A 20,235-nucleotide genomic window follows, 5' to 3' on the forward strand; every position below is an offset into this window, starting at 1 on the left:
ATTCATTATCTGGATTGTGTGTGACACTGGGAGTTCTTGAAAAGACCATTGCCTGAACAGGAACCATTGCGGTACACACATATGCATCCGACCTAAAGGAATTGCAATGATCGCTGTCGCCATTATCCCTAACAATTTAAGTACCATTGAAACCAGGGGTTTTTCTCAGTGGAGCAGGTCCATGACCTGTTTTCTTAGGACACAAACTCTTTCTGGTGGAAGGTTTAAGATCATGGTAATGGTATTTAGCTCTGCTCCTATAAAAACGGTATGTTGCGATGGCTACAAGGCAGATTTTTCTGAATTTATAGTAATCCCCAACTGACTGCAGAGGTTCAAAGTTGTGTCCCTTGCTTATATGAGTTGATGCCTGGTGGTGGTAGTGGGAAGCCAGTCGTCTAGGTATGGAAACCTGGAATCTGAAATGTCTCAGATGAGTCGTGACTACTGCTATGCATTTGGTGAACACTCTGGGGGCTGTAGTGAGACCAAAGTGCAGAGAGCGAAACTGATAATGACTGGCTTCGAGCCAGAACCGCAGATGATCTCTGGATGGCCTGTCCATTTTTATGTGGTAGTACACTTCCTGGAGATCTATCGAGTACATCCGATTGTCTTTCCCTAAAAAGGAAAGTAATGACTGTAGCGTGACCATCCGGAATTTTTTCTTTCTTACCGACTTGTTTAGTCTGCTGAGATCCAAAATGGGCCTCCAGTCCCCTGTTTTCTTTGGAACTAAAAAAATCCTTGAGTAAGTTCCGGATCTTCTTTGGTCTGCTGGGACTGTTTGAATGACTCTTTTTCCAGCAACCTTTGAATCTCTGTGGCTGCTTGTTCCCTGTGACTGGGTGGAACGTCCGTGATTTTTCTTATAAGAGAGGGGAGTGGCAAAGGAAATTGAGCATACTCTGGATATGATGTTTTGTTCTCAGCTGTCTTTGGTTATTTTTAGCCAGGCGTCTGGGTACAAAGAGAAGAGTCCCCTGACTGCCTCCAGAGATGGACAGGTGGGCCTCCTCTCAGGAGCACTGATAGGGCTTCCCAAAGAACTGGTCTCTGTCAACCTGATTCTGTGGACCTCCTCTGCCACGTGGGCGGCATCTTCCATTGTTACCCCCACCTCTGCCTCTAGAGGGGGGTTCACCATGAGTGTCCTGGAAAGCTCCTTGACTTTTATGGAACGACAGCTTCCCTCCCTTCTGACCTTTGGAGTAAGGTCTGGTAGGGGTGGAAAAATGGACTCCGACAGCAGACAGAGTCTTTCTGTCCTGCTGACTCCTGGTAAGCGTTTCCTTCACTTTCGGTCCAAAAATGGACGAGCCATCGAAAGGGGTGTTAATAAAGGATGACTTAAAGGGCTCCGCAAAGGAACATAAGTGCAGCCAGGAATGTCTCCTAAGAGCAATTCCTGTACCAGCTGCCCTACTCGTTCCATCAACTGCATATGAGACCAGACGCATGGAAGAGTTTACAAGACAATTAACGGTATTGAGCTGGGAAGTTATTTTCTCTGAGACCCCCACAGCTACTGAACCCTGTAGAGTATCTCCTAGTTCTTTCAGAAGAACCCTTTGCAACCTTGTAAAGTGCGTTAAATAGTTCAGTGATCGGAGAGCAAAAGTCGCTGAACTAAACAAGCGCTTACTATATCTGTCCATGATCCTAGAATCCTTATTAGGAGGATGGACAGACATAGATGTTTATGACAGTTCCTTCTTGGTGGCTGCCGCCACCACCATAGCATTAACAGGTCAGGAAGGTCTTTTCCTGGGGGGAAGTTATACATTTATTAGGCCTCCTAGGGACAGGCTCCATGGTATCTAGGGACTCCCACGCCCTTTGAGAGATTAGCTCAATCAGCTCATGAAAGGGTGGAGACACCCAAGTGGTGGAGGGATGAGACCCAAAAGCCTTCAAGAGGACTGACTCATCATCAGTAGAGTTAATGGACTTCCAGCCACCCCTCTGCTTAAGAATTTTCAGGATATCTGCAAAGGAGATATCCTCCAAGGGGGACTGTGGGACCCTTCTGACTCATCTAAGTCAGTGTACAAAGTAACGGATTCCTGTGGAGAGTCCAGATACTTCCTCTTGCAAAGTCTCTTCCTGGGAACCTCTTCAGTGGGAGCTTCTGGAGAGGGCTCGGAAGAGCAGGGCTCACCCAATGGGGCTTCCTAAGGCTCAGGGTCTCTATTCTTTAGAGGGATGTGTGATGTAGAGGTAGACAATGTACTTTGGGGGAAAGAGCTGGTGGTTCTGATGGTGTGGTTGTCAGCATGGACAACACCCTCCTCATAGCATCGAAGGCACCTCGGTCCCAACGCGAAGAAACCCTCATATCCGAAGAAATGGAAGATTCCCTTGGCACCGGAACAGAGGGCTCTGAGCCCGAGGTTGGAGCCAAGCTCACCCGAGCAGAGGCTCTGAGAGGCGAAGTCAGAATCAAAAAATCGGTATGACTATCCTTCCTGGACCCGACCGGCAAGCGTCGGCTCCTAGACCCTACAGTCGGCACCAAAGATGTCAGGGTAGTCAGGACCGACAAGCCTGAAGTAGGTGTCAGACCCAAAGGGTCCACAATCATCAGCTTCAAGCACTCCGTCTCCGAAAGTTTGAGACAGATCGGAGGAGGAACAGAAGATGATGGTGGGGGGGGGGGGTTGTCGGTTCCAAAGTCCCAGGGATCGGTCCCAATAAAAGTTTGGCAAGCGCCAGTGTCTCCAGAAGTCTCTGCACCACACGATCCATTTCCATATCTGAAAGCCTATTTGAGGACCAAGAAGAATGAACATATCAAGCCACAGACTATAATATTGTGGACTTCAAGGTAGGATAACCGGCTCCAATACCGGGGACTGACTCCTAACCGTAGCAACAGTCGGCTGCGAAGACAGTGGAGCCGATGTTGAAGACTTTTCTGGCCTTGATTTACTGGTCGACAGGCTTTTCCTCGGTTCCAACAAACTCGAAGTTCTTGAATGTCTGTCATGGTTGTCCTTATCCAGTGACTCCTGAAAAGAGGATTTCAAAAGACCTCTATCCATTAGTTTTCTCTTATGTTCATGCAACACTCTGGAACTAAAAGAGTGGCATATAGAACAGTCTTCCTGTAAGTGTACCTCACCTAGACAGTATACGCAATCAGTATATCCATCAGTGATGGACATTTTTTGTCCACATCTGGGGGATTTTTTTAAATCCAGACTTGGATTTTTCCTTCTCCTGCTGAGACATATTGAGCAACTAACAGCAACAGCTATGACAGAAAGGAAGCCTATAGAAAATATGCAGGCTTGTCAATCAATAGTAACTCTTACTAGCCCTCTAATATAAATGGTCTGTTACCAATACACAAACATTAAACGTCTATTTAGATTAACTAGACTAAATCTAACACTAGTAATGAACTACTTATCAGAAAGGTAATATAACAAGGCCTAAACAACAAAAAACAGCCACAATATTATTAAAGCACAAAGTACTAGCCCTCTAAATTAAACAGGCTCTAAAATCACACACACACTTAAGCTTTATATCAACTACTACTACCTTACAAGAAAAACTAATCTATGGGGTAGGGAGATAACTAAGGACTAAAAATACAGCCACGATGATAAACTACGAAAAAGAGTCAACAGCACACTAAGAAAATGCCTAAACTACTGTAGAAAGGAACCTTATAAAATACACTTAACTACTGAAGAAACTTTCCAACAAATGGATAAGAATTATAATTTTTCACTGCCAGAACTGGTGAACGTCCTATCTAGTTACAGCAGCAAACAAGATCTGAGGTAAGCACAAGGTGCATCATGGGATAGGGAGTTGGCCTCCAGCTGGTTGAAGAACTCGAGCTTTTGCAGCTGGTCGAGTTGGAGCCGAAGATCGGCTCCAAACCCATTAGTAAGAGTGAACAACGAGATAGAACTTCACATATGTCATGTATAATGTATGTAAATAGAAAAATTGTAATATAGTTTATTCCCTTTTCTGTTGTATGATTGCCTATGTCTTAAGTGATAATTTAATAAAGGTGTTCAAAAAAGTGCCATGCATATACTTTTCTGAACATTAGTCAGAAAACTAACAAAACACATCTCTACCAAAATGCTAAAAACATATTTATTTATGTTGGGCACTCTGACGCCACACCTCCCAACATGGTAGCTTCACACCTACATTCACGAACATTAATATACTAATTTCACAGTTGCACAACCATGACTGCAATAGAATACCTTACACATTGCACTGAAACTGACCAAGGTACAGTCAACTAGCAAAATGCAACTATGATGTGTGTGTGTGTGTGTGTGCATGCACACACGCATGCATACCTTCTTCCGTTGGTTGATGTGGTTTTGGTTTTAGTGGCAGGCATTTCTTTTGTGACTTTCTTCACTGATTCACTGGTATGCCTTTGAATATAAATATGATATCTTTGTTTGAGATGCTACTGTTTTAGAGTGACTTTTATTTTAAATATTGTTATTTATTTAAAAAAGCAAAACTAGACATTAATTAATATAAACAGTTGGGAGATTTGGTAACTGTTGTTCAGTTCTATTCTGACTTTTTTAAACAACAAGGACAGAAAATCAGAATGTCCTGAATGTGTGCCAGATGGTTTGGGAGACTGATGAGTATTCTGTTTTAACTGTTGATTTAAATATTCAGTTATTGAATTTCCCATGAGTGTGTCAATGGGCATTTAGGAAAGTGCGATTTGGGATACATGTGCTCTTGTAATCTTAAGGCTCTCGCATATTACTGGTCAGGGCTTTGCTGGTATCGTACTTTTAGCCACTCCTTTAATGTCACTCTTTGGACATTAGATAAGATGTCCATAAGTCACTTGATACGACTCTCCTCCACAAGCCCTCTGAGCTGGGACTACCTTGTGAAATCCTGGTCACCAACACAAAAAGGAAAGGACCAGCCCAGAAGTACAAGGCAAAAATCTGAACATTCTGCAAAACTCTGGAGTCGAGAGGTCCTAGTACAAGCTGCTACTCCTGTCCTAATGAACTGTTCCTGATTTTACCCTTAAGTTCCTTCCCAGTTCACCTGCAGCATGGGTGATATATCCAGTCACCTACGAAGAAGGAAACTGACTGGTCAAATGTCATGTATTTTCCATTCCACCAAATCACCAAAGCAAAGTAAAGATCATTTTCAACTGTTTCTTTACTTTTATTCCTAAATAAACACTATTCTACACATTATTAACCTCAGATTTTCTGAGCAGTGCTCTTCCAGAACATGTCAACACAAATGAAACAGAATAGTTGTCTAATGACTGGCCTAGTGTAAATATATTCTGCGTTGGTGTGCAAGATGGTCTTATACTTGTTACATGTAAGGAAAAGTTTTTTTTCTAGATCATTCATCCTATAGTTCTGAAAACCTTCAAGGAGTTGTAATCACAAAATATAATTTTCTCCCTTACAAACACAAAACACTAGGTTGTAATTAGTGACCATTTCAAAAAAAGTACACAAAGGCAGTCTTCAACCCAACTAAAATATGGAGTTAAGATTGAAATCTTAGTAAAGAGCCTGACATGTTAAATACTTCTGAGGAGAATACAGTCTAAATACAACTAGATTAATAGCATTACTCTACTGGTTCATGGAAAGTTGAATCAGACTTAACAATGGAGTTAGGTCCTGAATGGAACCACTTGGAAATGCCTCCATTACTACTCCTTTAATATTTACAGTTTGATATTGTTCTATTATTTTAATTACTCACACTGTCTAGAACACAAATATAACTTAATTATTTTGCTAAACAATTTTTAAACATACTGTGTTATCACAATCTGTCTCAACGTATTACTGATCCTACTCAGAGGAAAAATGTTTTGGACTTTACTGGGACTGGTTTTCCCGAGATATTTAAACATTTACACATCTTCTCACCCCACAGTTACTCTTTTCAACTTTGTCTGAATTAATAATTCCATGTAGGCCTAACCAAGTACTTAATATAATCATGCACTTACTGATTTTAACTTTACGTGTCTTTGGGCTTCATAAATTGGGTGGAAAATTTGGACCAATTAAATGGAAGATATACTTTACAAAATATTCTGATTAACAGTGTTGGAAGGACTACATTCATGATAGATAACAATAAAACAAATTTCTTTACTGGTGGAATTTTAATGTTTTAAAATTATATTGGAAGAAAAAAAGGCTTTTTTTCAATTTAAGAAATGTCTTTATAGTTCTAATAAAAAAGATTAATTCAAGTGAAAGTGCCTTAATGAACACAACTAATTTTGAGAAAATTAAATTTGAAAACAAACTCACAGCTGACACAAGTAATCCAAACCTTTTTACAAATACACATTTTTTTTTTAGAAACAGTACCCAACAAACAGATATGATAGTGATTAATGATACACTTATTAAAGATCCTAAGCTGATAATAAAGTATGCATTAAAATATTTTAGTTAACACTTGTTCAAATTCTTCTGATGATTAGACTTGTGTATAGAAGCAGATTTGAATGAAGATGATAAATATCCACTGATTACTGAGGAAATAGTAAGTTATGTATTAAATAAAGAAATCTAAATCTAGAAGTTCTGATAATTTAACTAATAATAAAAGCTGGGATGTTAAGAACTTTACTAGGATCTATATTAAATTGTAAGTTTAACAGATTATTAAAACTGGGTTCTGTGCCATTTTCATGGAAAGAATTTTTAGTTGCACCTTTATACAAGAAAGGTAATAAGCAGTTAGTCAACAATTACAGATCTGTAAGCCTTACGTCCAATTCCATGTAAGTGATTTCAAATATCTATTAGTGATATTATTTCCAGTGATAATAACATAGACTGAAAGGATATTTTTCAACACAGCTTTCTTATGGGCCACACCACTTTAACCAAGTTGTCAAAAGTCTATGACAATATTACTAAAGCTCTTGATTTAGGTTTTTGTAGTGGGGTTATCTTTTCAAATATTGTTAAAGCTGTTGACATGTCATCATTTAATGTAATTTGATTTCTACTTCTCAAACATTTCATTATCCATCTAATTTGAAAGTTATTTACCTTCAGAGCTTGAAAAGCTTTGTCAATCAGTCATAACACAGGGAATAAAATTTGACCCAGCAAAAGCACAATTAGGAGCACCTTAGGAATATGTGCTTTGGGCTATTCCTACTTAACGTACCTTTTGCCTTACTATAATTAGATAAACATTGCTGGCTTTTTACATATGCAGATGACTGAAAAACTGCTTTCTTCATAGACAAAGTGGAACATGTCACAGTCATTCGTAAGACTAGAAAGTGGGCATTAAACACATGCTTACAGTTCAGTGAGGACAATCATAATAATGTTCTTTAGTAAACCATCTATCAAGTAACAAAATTTCATAGCATCCTTTTCCTTCACTGAGATTAATAAGTATAAAGATATTGGCATTATGATGAAAAGAGATTTTACTTTTGAGATTCATGTAGAATATCTTTGCTGTCTATAGACACCAGGAGTTTGTTGACATTATATAAAGTATATGTCAGGTCCAACTTGGAGTACAACAATTCTTTTTGCATTTATAATTGGAAACAATTGAATAAATTAGTTAGAGCAAAGGTGCCTCACTACAAAAATGTCCTTAGTGTGGGACTTGAGCTATAAGAATGGATGTTTAAACTTCAAGTTATATACATGACATTAAGGTTATTTTCAGGATAGATTAACAGTTTGCATTTAAAGCTTTACATAATATAATTATATATATATATTTTAAACTTAAACTTAGAGGTGTGCATGTGAATTAGGTCTCATAAACATCATAATTTAATATTTTATATTCAGTTTAGCTGTAAAAAATGAGAGGTTATATTAATCAAATAATTGCAAAACTCTGAAATACATTTCCAGAACTAGTAAGAATGGCTAGTAATTCAGCAAGATTTAAGAAACTCCTGGATGAATGGGCTGGTGACTGAGTCTATGGTCCTACTGCTTCCGAGACAGTGTTCCTCAATGGCAAGAGCACTTAAATGTACTTATGAACTTATCTGCAGATTACCTGCATAATGCAAATGCACAACAGGTACTTCATAAAAATTAGGCTACTTGAATTTGCAAAATAGCTACAAACCTGTACTGTAATATTCCTTAACTTTGTGAAAATGGCAACCAAACAAAATAAAACATTTCCTGTATGGGGGGGGGATCTTCACACCCTCTCCACTCTCTTAAATTTATTACTCTCACTCTGAGTTTGCTCCACTTCCATCTCCTACTTTAACACATATCATTCAAAATAAATAAATAAAATAAGTGTTCACACTCTCTCTCTCTCTTTGATAGCTTGCAGTCCCAAAGTAAAGCAAAATACACTGGACTCAATCCCCCACACATTGCTCCTAAGCACAGAGATCAAATACACACAAGCAACCAATATGCTGAGACCAGTCATGCTCGAACAACAGAAAAGTAAGCAATCAAGTATATAAATACCTAAAGGAAACATGTAGGTGGAATGTCAAATCAGGAGGCAGACACAATCTGCTGCTAGACCTACTGAATGAAATCCCATAAATGAAGATACATTTTAACACAAAACATGAACATTCTGGTGGGGGTGAGGGAAGGTTAACCCATGCAGTCTAAAGAAAAATATGATTTTTGTAAACAAACAATGATTTTGTATGCTGTTTTGGTTCCCATCCCCCCATTTCATGACCAGTGGGGGCCATTTACTCTGTCCCATCATGTCATTCAGGCAGATGTGTGAACCTAGAATTATGATACAAAGAGAAAATGCCAGCCCAAAGTGGTGTGCACAAAACAGAGTTATTGTGACATATACAGACCGGTTTCGGCTAAAGTTACCAAGCTTTCCTCAGTGTAACAAAACTTCCACAAATAGCCATGTTATATACACAACAGTAAATTGGTAAGCCAAGATGATTGGTCACATTTGCTCATTAAGCCCAGGGGGAATAATCCCCCCCAACTTAATAATCCATTATTTTTCTTTCATGTTTAATATATTGTGCCAACCAACTTTGTTATTTTTCTTACCAGTGACTCTATCAATAACAGTACACCTAAAATTGGATGTAGGATGATTCAAAACATGCTTGTAAAGGGCACTACTTGCCTTTTTATTTTTAATATCACTCATGTGTTCACTGATCCGAAGTTTCACTGGTCTCAAAGTGTCCTACATAAAACGCAGAACATGAGCAGGTAGCTAGGTAAACAAACCATTCACTAGAGCAATTGCCAAAAATGGTAATATCATAGACCTGGCCAGTATTCCTGCTAGAGAACTCTTTAGTCTTATCCATACATATACAATGAGTACAGTGCCCACATGGAAAACACCCAACCAGAGGGTCCCCCATTAAGTGTCGTTCGAAAGTGTGGTTGAACCTCCATAGACCCAGTTTTATAATGAGCAAAAAAAGAACCCAATGTTCTACCTCTCCTGTAACCAAAAGGACATCTTTCCGGTAACAAGTTAGCAAGTCTAACATCTCCCAACAGAATGTTCCAATTTTGTTGGATTACTTGCAACAGGTTAGGAGTGTTGCGCACATAAGTAGTAATAAATCTGATATAGGAGTCTTGAGAAAAAGTTCTGTCTTTATATCGCAACAGATCCTGTCTATCCAATGCAGACACCTCCCTACAGGCCATGGTAATGGTGCCAGAACTGTACCCCCTGGCCTTGAATCTACCCACCAGGTCACGCCTCTGATGTTCATAAGTCTCAGAATCTGAACAGATACGTCTGATTCTCATGAATTGGGATTTGGGTATGTTGCATTTGATATGGGGAGGGTGGTGGCTACAAGCATGCAACAAAGCGTTATATTCCGTGAATTTCCAGTAAACCCGTGTATCCAATGTATGATCAGATTTTCTACTAACCAGAACATCCAAAAAGTTTATCTGGTTCAAATCAAAGTTGCATGTATAATAAATGCCCCATTTATTACTATTAATGTAATCCAAAAATTAATTTAGAAACGGAAGATCAGCTCTCCATACTAACCAGCAGTCGTCCAAATAACGACGCCAGATGTCAATCTCAGGCAAATACAGATTATGAAGGGGATCATAAATCAATTGTTCTTCCAAACATGCCATAAAGAGATCAGCATAAATAGGTTAGTACATGCTCAGTTAATCCCAATAAAAAAGGTGTTAAAGCCTGGAGGGTAGAGTTCTGATGTAATTAGCCAATGTTCCAATGCTAACAGGCCAGCCCAGTGTGGAATATTCACATATAGGGCTGACATATCAAGGGTACATAACAACCAACCCGGTTCAAGTTGGGTATCTTGAAGGATCTGCAGGAACTCCGTTGTGTCCTGAATCCGAGCCCTGACATAACGGAGTAAAGGGCGAAGATATTGGGTCAAATAAACTGATAATGGTTCAGTGAAAGATCCCCTGTCTGAAACAATAGGCCTACCCGGAGGGTTCTGCAGTGATTTATGGACCTTGGGTAACAAATATAAATACTGTGGTTTTGGATCACTAACCATCAAATGTTTGGAAATAGAGGTAGTAATGATCCCCTCCTCTACCACCAGGTTCAAAAAGGCATCAATCTGTTTTTTGAAGCCCCCAGTAGGATCCAGGGACATACGCATATAGTATTGTTTACTATCCAATTGCCTCTTTGCTTCCTGATCTTAATTAGCCCAGTCCATAACCACTACAGCCCCTCCTTTGTCAGCCAGTATAATAACCAAGTTGTTGTTAGACTTAAGCTGTGTAAGGGCCTCCTGTTGGGGTTTAGAAAGATTGTGGGACTTAGTAACCATATCAGAATAGTGAAGATGTAAATCTTTGAGAACCCTGTAGATAAAAAGATGCACAGTGGGGTTCATCGGAGGCATAACATTAGACCTATGAAAGTGAAAGGATGAATCACCAGACCCATGGTTATCTTGGTCAAAAAACAATTTCAAATTAAGAGTATGACAAAAACTGTTCACATCATCAGCAAAACCATCCTCGGGAACAAAAAATGCAGGGACAAAATTCAATCCTTTATTAAGTAATTCAATTTGGATAGGAGTTAAAACGTGAAGAAATGTTAAGAACATTATTATATTCAATTACTTGTTGGTCATAATCTGTAATAATGTCGCCACATCGTCTATTCTTGTGATGTTTCCACCCTGCCCTGTGTCTCCTAACCCTAAAGGGGTGTCCAAGTTACTGCATTTTGGTGTGGGAGAAGACAATACTGGTGCTGTTTCAGAATCTGTCATGGAGAATTATTCTTCCCCAGAGGTACTACCAAAAGAAGACACATTCTTCATCAAGATACCTAGGCCTTTTCCTCTTATTGGGTTTGGAACCAGTGTTAGAAAATTTGACATTTTTATCGGGTCCAAATGGTCTCCCACTATCATAGTCAGCTTGATCACGGTTGAATTTGTGTATCTTCCTGTCCCTTAGTTGGCCCTCAAGGATCAATATTTCCTGACTTAACTGTTGTAAACAGGTTTGGTAACAGGTCTGCCCTTCAAACTGCTTAGTATCCTCATACAATTCGGTCACCTCAATCAAGTTAGAATCAATACATCTGTTATGATAAGCCAATACGGCCTTCACGAACCCCATGGATGCTTGTTGTTGAACTGCTAACCATTGTTAGTCCAATTCTTGGTGTATCTCAGAAACTAAGGGCTGGATCCTTACCCGTAATCCCCTAGGACAAATATTGCTTGCCCTGTATGCTTTAAAAAGGCCAAGATGCCACACGAGTGCACATAGTCCTCATACTTTTAGATAACTTTGTAAACACATCATAACAAGATGATGTAGATTCACCCCTGATCAAGGGATCCCCAGGAATCTTGGTCCCTAAACCAAATATACCAATACCATCCCTATCAGATGACAGACCTTGGAGAAGTTGGCCCAAATTCATATTTATCACAAATGCTCAGAAAAGTTATAAAAAACTATAAATGGGACAAGGTCGCTTCGTGTCTGCCAAAACAGCAAATGTATAAATATTATCCACCAGCCACTACAAATCAAATGGTAAACCCATAGGGTTAATAGCAAGTCAAACCAAGAGGACGCAAAAATGGTTCCAAATATCCCCACCGGACCATCAAATGTCAGAAAAGTAACTTAAACCAAAACCGAGGAACAATAATAGCCCCTACCCTTGTTGGGCCATTAATAAATGTCCACAATACAACCAGTAATGGTGCTACGTGCCCCCAAAAAGGCAAGATCCTGATATTAAACAACAAATGGGGAACAACGATAGCCACCAACAAGATGATTCATAAAATGCAAAAACTGCAAAGAAAGGGTAGTGCTACTTGCCTCGGGAACACTAAACCAAAGTCATACACCAAAGACTGATCTGAAGGTAGAAGGCAAGATTGAGTAATCATCCACACCACATATTCAGGGGTAATATCCAACCAAAAGTGTGTCTAAGTGTATGAGTTCACAGACCAATAAAGCTTGGGGTCTAACACCATAATATATATATATATGAATATTCCACACTGGGCTGGCCTATTAGCATTGAAACATTGGCCAATTACATCAGAACTCTACCCACCAGGTTTTAACACCTTTTTATTGGGGTTAACTGAGCATGTACTAACCAAGAATGTTTCTATTATCAGGACAGTTGTTATCTACAGATGCAGAGTACTGCCATGGGGGCTTCTTTTGCCCCAATTTACACCAATCTCTTTATGGCATATTTGGAAGAACAATTAATTTATGATCCCCTTTATAATCTGTATTTGCTAAGATTGACATCTAGCGTCGTTATTTGGACGACTGCTGGTTAGTATGGAGAGCTGATGTTTTCTAAATGAATTTTTGGATTACATTAATAGTAATAAATGGGACATTCATTTTACATGAAACTTTAATTTGAACCAGATAACCTTTTTGGATGTTCTGTTTAGCAGAAAATCTGATCATACATTGGATACATGGGTTTACCGGCAATTCCCGGAATATAACGCTTTGTTGCATGCTTCTAGCCACCATCCTCTCCATATCAAATGCAACATACCCAAATCCCAATTCATGAGAATCAAATGTATCTGTTCAGATTCTGAGACTTATGAACATCAGAGGTGTGACCTGGTGGGTAGATTCAAGGCCAGGGGGTACAATTCTGGCACCATTACCATGGCCTGTAGGGAGGTATCTGCATTGGATAGACAGGATCTGTTGTGATATAAAGACAGAACTTTTTCTCAGGACTCCAACATCAGATTTATTACTACTTATGGGCGTAACTCTCCTAACCTGTTACAAGTAATCCAACGAAATTGGAACATTCTGTTGGGAGATGTTAGACTTGCTAACTTGTTACCGGAAAGATGTCTTTTTGGTCACAGGAGAGGTAGAACATCAGGTTCTTTTTTTGCTCATTATAAAACTGGGTTTATGGTGGTTTCAACCACAATTTCAAACGACACTTATGGGGGACCCTCTGGTTGGGCGTTTTCCATGTGGTCACTGTACTCATTGTATACGTATGGATAAGACTAAAGAGTTCTCTAGCAGGAATACTGGCCAGGTCTATGATATTAACTTTTTTGCCAATTGCTCTAGTGAATGGTTGGTTTACCTGGCTACCTGCTCATGTTTTGCATTTTATGTAGGACAGACTTCGAGACCAGTGAAACTTTGGATCAGTGAACACGAGTGATATTAAAAATAAAAAGGTAACTAGTGCCCTTTACAAGCATGTTTTGAATCATCCTACAGCCAATTTTAAGTTTACTGTTATTGATAGTCACTGGTAAGAAAAATAAAGTTGGTTAGCACAACATATTAAACATGAAAGAAAAAAAGTGGATTATTAAATTGGGGGGATTATTACCCCCTGGGCTTAATGATCAATTGTGACCAATCATCTTGGCTTACCAATTTACTGTTGTGTATATAACATGTGGCTATTTGTGGAAGTTTTTGTTACACTGAGGAAGGCTTGGTAACTTTAGCCGAAACCGGTCTGTATATATCACAATAAATCTGTTTTGTGCACACCACTTTGGGCTGGCATTTTCTCTTCACATTTGGATTTCCTTTTTGGCGCCGTATCGTACCTGCTGAGTTTTGTTACTTCATCCTAGAATTATGATCAACATACATACAGCTTTCAGAAGATGTATGCTTCACTCACCTTACAGTTTTGACAGGCAAGTATGGTGAAATGCACACTGCATTAAGCCCCATAGCAAATGTACCCTCCACACACCTACTATGCTTGGCTGAAGTGCAAGGACTCCTTTCTGTACAGAATGCACTTCTGGATCTTCTCCCAGAGGGCACTGCTATGGCAAGACACAACCAACTCCCTTCTCCATGGCTGCTCAAACTCCCATCTCTCCCTGGGCCAGGTCTTCCAACAAGGAAGCTAAGTAAACCTGGGTCAGCTGATCAACAATAAGGGCTATATCCTTCAGCACCACAAAGATGTCTGAAACAGCAAACAAAATACTGCTCTGCAAAGAGGTCCTTAAAAGATTTTCATTCTGACAGCCCCAGAACACAGATTATGAAACACCAAGAAGTTTTTTAACATACTCTGGACCCGAAAATAAACAGCAAGCAGGCAGGACTAGGTGGGCAATGATAACACAATCCACTCCCACAGCAGAAATACCTGCACAGACACCAGAATCCACTACAACAGCTAGTATAGGAGAAAAGCAGTGCACAAAGTCACAGGAAAATGATTTATTCTTGAAAACAGAAGGCTCAAATTATGATGCTAAAATCAAGCTGATCACAAATGTATATTAAAGACAAACATGTTTTTCCATCACACAAACTACATTATAAAGAATATTATATAACGCAGGAAGATATAGAAGCACAGCCTCTCCCCAGTCAATGCTAATCTGTGGAAAAATATTTTATTTTATTAATTTTTAAACAAACGAGCATTTGAAGATGCTTCCTTTAACTGCAAAAACATCAGTTCCAACATAAAATATGCATTAACCTTTTGAGTAGAAATTGAGACTGCTATGTTGTGGGTTACTTACACTGTAATACAACATATGCAAATAGGAAAGAACATTTTATTTCTGCATTTTGCCTCATGTCCACCAGCCACACACAGATCAGATTAATTAAAAGACTGTTACTTCTGACAGCAGCATGTCTAGCAGTTGGCATAAAGGACTAAAGCTATACGCTGCTTCCTGCCCTGCATGACTTGATTCCCTCAGCCCTCACAGCCTTCATTTGCTTACTGTGTGATCTTAAGCAAATTGCTTAACCAGGAAGTGTTTTGAGGCATTTAGAAAATTGGGCTAAGCTCCTCAGTAATGTCCTGGACTGCAAACTAGTAGCTACTTATAAACCTACAATTTATGTATATGATTAAACTTAATACAACTACAGTGGTGTATAAGGCAGTAAAATCCAAGCACAGAAGGGGCGTAGGAGTCACACTGGGGCTGTAGGACAGGGTCAGCAAAAAAGCATAAAGGACTGTTTTCCTGATTTGGGAAGGCTGTGTTCCAGTATCTGGATTAGGCTTAGATCCCCATAACAAGAGCAAATACTGTCACCTATTACTCTTGGCAATGGGTCTGAGACAAGTAACAATTTATATACTTTGAGGGCTCGCATTTAGTGATATCTTATGAAATCCCTTAAGTTCTTTAATGCTTCCCCTAGGAAGAGCTACCAGGAGATAAGATGCAGTGCTAACACTTATGTCATTTCAAAGGTCATCAAGATGCATGTTTGATGACTATAGATGCCACATGGCAGTTTGTACTCAAGAACACCATGGAAAAAGTTGAAATGTTAAAACTAAAGTGATTTGTATGAAAGAAGACAACTTGGGGAAAATAAATGTACTGATCAAAGAATTATATTAGCAAGAAGCAATGCAGATGCCTGGTTTCTGAATGAAAGGAGCCAATAATAGAAAACAAGAGAGGCATTTTGTTACATACTCAGGTCTGAAATAACATGCAGGGCAGTTATGCCTAATCCATTGTTAAACTGACAGAAAAGTGAGAAGCACCAGCCATTGAAAACAGCTGTTTGGTGGGACTGGTTTTTAACCTAGGCCCCCCTACCCAACCCCTGAGCAGAACAGAAACACTTGAATATGTCCAACAAATATTGCCCACGTACTAAAGGGATAAACATTAAAATGAAGAAATCCATGCCCCACAGTTACATTACTAGTTCCAATGCTTAACAGCAAGCGATAGACAACACTCCAGAACAGAAGCACCCAATCAGTAATGCCAGACTCCTAACAGAAGTGTTATGGTGGTGCCCGGGTTGTACTGTCAGCCCTTTGAGAGACATGAGGCAAGTCTGTCCTTGTAATGCAGTGAGTATCCATCCATGTTGCTGCATCTCAGAGTATATTTCTTTGTACATGATCAGCCCAAACTTTAACATTTTTGTATCAGGAGCCAACCCTGTTCAGAGATGGAAAGCTACAGAACCAATACAGATCTGGAAGACAAACACATAAGGGTATTGCCCTTTAATCCTTGTCCAGCTAGTCCTGCAAGTGTCATATCATGAACACAATGAGCTACAGTTATGTACAAAAGCACATTTGTATTAAGGGAATTTTAGACAATAAATGGAAGCAACAAAATCATCATAATCATCATCAACCCCCGCCCCCCCCTTTCCCACTTTCTACATGGGGCCAGGGTGACGTGTCAACTGTTGCCATCTCTCACTATTCAGTGATACTCTCCCACTTTCTTAGACACTCATACCCGATTGTCACAGGTTTTCTCTCTCACAATCCATCCACCTCTTTGTTGAACACCTTTCCTCTTGCCTTTTTCCTGTCTGTTCCAAATCCTCTTCACCAGATTGTCTTCTACTTTCTCTTCATGTGCCTGAACGACCACGATCTGTTCACTCTGACCTTTTCTGCAACTGGAGGTACTTTGGCTTCTGTTCTTATGTCCTCATTATGTCTGCTGTCTCACAGTGAGCATTCTATCACCCATCTTAGGCATTTCATCTCCATCACCTCTAGCTTCCTCAACTGCTCTGCCTTTACTGCCCAGGTTTCTGTACCATACAGTAGCACTGGTCACACCACTGTTTTGCACACCTTACTTTTCAGCTTCTTTGGCATTCTTCTATCATACACTACACCTGAAACTCTGTGCCAGTTGGCTGCAGCCTCTTTGGTTCTAGCTTTGACCTCTCTATTCAGACTTCCCTTCTCCACCATCACCCTTCCCACATACATGAAGCTGTTAACCTGTTTTACTATTTTCCCTTCTATCTCACTTCTCAGCTACTTCTAAATGCCATTTGCTGCCACTTTTTTCTGCATGCCTCCTTTTTCTTGATGACTTCCTGGACTACATTCCAATACCAGTTTTCCTTATGTACCTTACTTCCATATCTGGCTCAGATGCATACCTGTTCTTTAGTCCTCACACACGGTCTTTTCAAGTACTGCCACTCTTCTTTATCTCCACCTATTTCCTCCTCTTCCTGAGGTACTAGAGCCCTAAATAATTTTTGAACTGTTGTGCTTTCTCTCCAGTCAACTTCCAGGTCTTCAGCTTGGTCTCTGTTGATCTTAGAGTTTTCTCTGACCACTGCTTGCAAAAGATGGTGGCAACCAATGGTTTATGCTGTGACCAATTGTTTCACTGGGGATGACTTTGGAATCACTGATTCTACCCCAGTACCCTTACCCAACTAGGAGGAAGTCTACCTGAGTTGCATGTTGGCCACTCTTGTATGTGATATTTTGGCTGTCTCTCTTTCTAAACCAGAAGTTGGCTACTATCAAGCCATTTGCCAGACAGAAGTCTAGAATGGCCTCTCTTTTAGTCCTGTTGCCCTACTCCATGTGGACCCAGGCAGTCCTCATATCTGTTCTGTCTGTACCAATATGTGCATTCAAGTCACCTATTAACACCACTTCATGTTGTTCTGCTTTATCTAGTAGGTCCTGCAACTGATGTCTGAATGCACTCTTTCCACACTATCACAACCCTGCTGTGGGGCATAGGCAGAGATTATGAATACTACCCTATCATTAGGCTGGAGTAGGATTGCCATGAGTCTGTCACTAATTCTGATTATATCCCTCACTGTCTTCTGAAACCTTACCCTCACCACAATCCCCATACCATTTCTAGCATGCCCTCTTCTTGACTAGTAGACTCTGGTTTCCAAGGCATGTGGCTTTGTTGAACTGCCCTTCCATCTTGTCTCCTGGATACATGGGATATCCAGCCTCCTCCTTACCATCAAGTCATCCACTTCCAAGCTGTGCTCTGTAAGTGAATCTACCATTGAGTGTAGCAATTCTTAGTTCATGTTTAGCGAGTTGATTGGTTTTACATCCAGCTTTCCCTCAACAGGGCTATCACAGGTAACCCAAGCTAAGCAACTGTAGACTGGCCAGCCAATATTTTATTGACTCAAGTCTGCTGGGCTTTATGATGGGCACATAAACCCCTCCCACAGTTAGCATGGGTCCCTGGCATAGGCCAGGTCCTCATGCCATACATATACTGGCAAAAACCCATGCCCATAAGGTGACATTAGTCAACACAACCAACTCAACATTTCTGAGCCATTCTGATAAATTTTGTATACTGAGATTGGGAGAAAAGTATGGAATCATGGGTTATGTTATATAAATGAATTTCTTCTTATTTGGGTATGAACCAGAAGTATGCAATGCCCTGACGTAGTCAGTATACCATAGTCGCTTACCTTGCTGATTTTCAAGAAAGAAGGACAGCTACCCAGGACAGGTAGGGAAGTCTGCCCAGAGGATAGTAAAGCCATATTAGTAAAGCATAGTTAGTACAAAATTAAAAATTTCTGTATAAAACTAAGTTAGCTAAATATAAGCAATTCTAACAAAATTATTCAAACATATCGGTTCAGACCATCTACAGTTAAAAACAAAATAAATAAAGTTTGGTACTCTTTCTTCTCTGCAACATAAATAATTCTCTATAGCACAAAATACAATGTGAAGCAATCAGTTGCAAAATTTTGGAAAAGTATATAAGGCTAGACTAACCTGAGGCATTTCCAGCAGTTACTGTACCAGTTCCATCTTTTAAGAAGGCAGGTTTTAACTTTGACAGTGCTGCCAGATTACAACCATGGCGAGGATACTCATCAGCTTTGACTTCAATGACACCTTTAAAACAGCAATTTTATAGCATAAAATAAGTTTACGGGATATATCACAAATCACCCAAAAAAGGACGCAATACTTTGTTTAGTGAAACATATGCTTCTCACACCTCTCAATACTTTTGGAGACAACAGCAATGTGTCAAAATACCATGATAATCAGTTAACAGTACTACTAGGGTTGCCACCTTTTAACAAGACCAAAGTGGGACATGGGGCTGTGACGAGCAGGACAGGGGGTGTGACCAATATGACACTGGCCACACACCCCACCATGATATCACCAGGGGTGTTAAAAGAGATGCAGTATTACAGTTACGGGTACAACACTGATGCTATTACAGCATACTGAAAATTCACAAACCATTTAAGTGAAGCATTACTGCAAAAAACACATTATTCAGTTGCAACAGTAAGTAAACTTTAAAGGAAAAAAAAACACTCTAGACACTTGTTTAAAAAAAATTAATAAACCAATCATGAGTATTCTGAAAAAAAACTAAAATATCTACATACCACACAAGCTAAATGTGCATAATTAAGAGCTGTTTTTATTGTAAATTAGCTAAAGCAATGAAAAACACAAAACTACATACTGCACACTAGCAGATTAAAGCTAAAGCAAAAAAAAAAAAAAACACAAAACTACATACTGTACACTAGTACTATATACTGCACAGTAGTACACTAAATCACTTTTTTTTTTAAAGTGTATTTTGAATACGATTTTATGGCATGAAGAACGGCCCGGTTTGATACAATATTTGAATAAAAGTCACTACATTTCATCCTGTAATTTACAGTCATCATTAGTTCAGCTTTTAACAAGTCCACACTACATCAGTTTCGCACATCTGTCCATTTATTTTTCACCAAAGAAAAAACTCAGTCAGCTCAGGCCCTTCTCTGAAAAGCTTCAGCCACTTTTCTCCTGGAGTCAAGCTTGTGTTACATAACTGTTCGAGAAATGGCCTAATTGCCAAGTAGTCCCTGAAAAGATGGTCTTCATCTACATCCTGCAGACTCAGGGCAGTGGTCATATTGAGTATGTCACTGAAAG

At 39.5% G+C, this 20,235-nt stretch overlaps 1 protein-coding gene across 1 annotated transcript in view; it reads right to left on the reverse strand.

Moving 5' to 3' along the window:
- ACAT2 (acetyl-CoA acetyltransferase 2) overlaps nucleotides 1–20,235 on the reverse strand; it is a 386,443-nt gene that overhangs the window by 162,122 nt on the left and 204,086 nt on the right. The window contains exon 6 of the mRNA XM_044069684.1: nucleotides 19,057–19,179. Within this exon, the coding sequence (XP_043925619.1) occupies nucleotides 19,057–19,179 (123 nt within the window). The remainder of the gene's footprint in view (nucleotides 1–19,056; nucleotides 19,180–20,235) is intronic.

The sequence above is a fragment of the Protopterus annectens genome, chromosome 1.part0 (genome assembly GCF_019279795.1).
Source record: "Protopterus annectens isolate FY-2018-M chromosome 1.part0, PAN1.0, whole genome shotgun sequence".
Classification (NCBI taxonomy): domain Eukaryota; kingdom Metazoa; phylum Chordata; order Ceratodontiformes; family Protopteridae; genus Protopterus; species Protopterus annectens.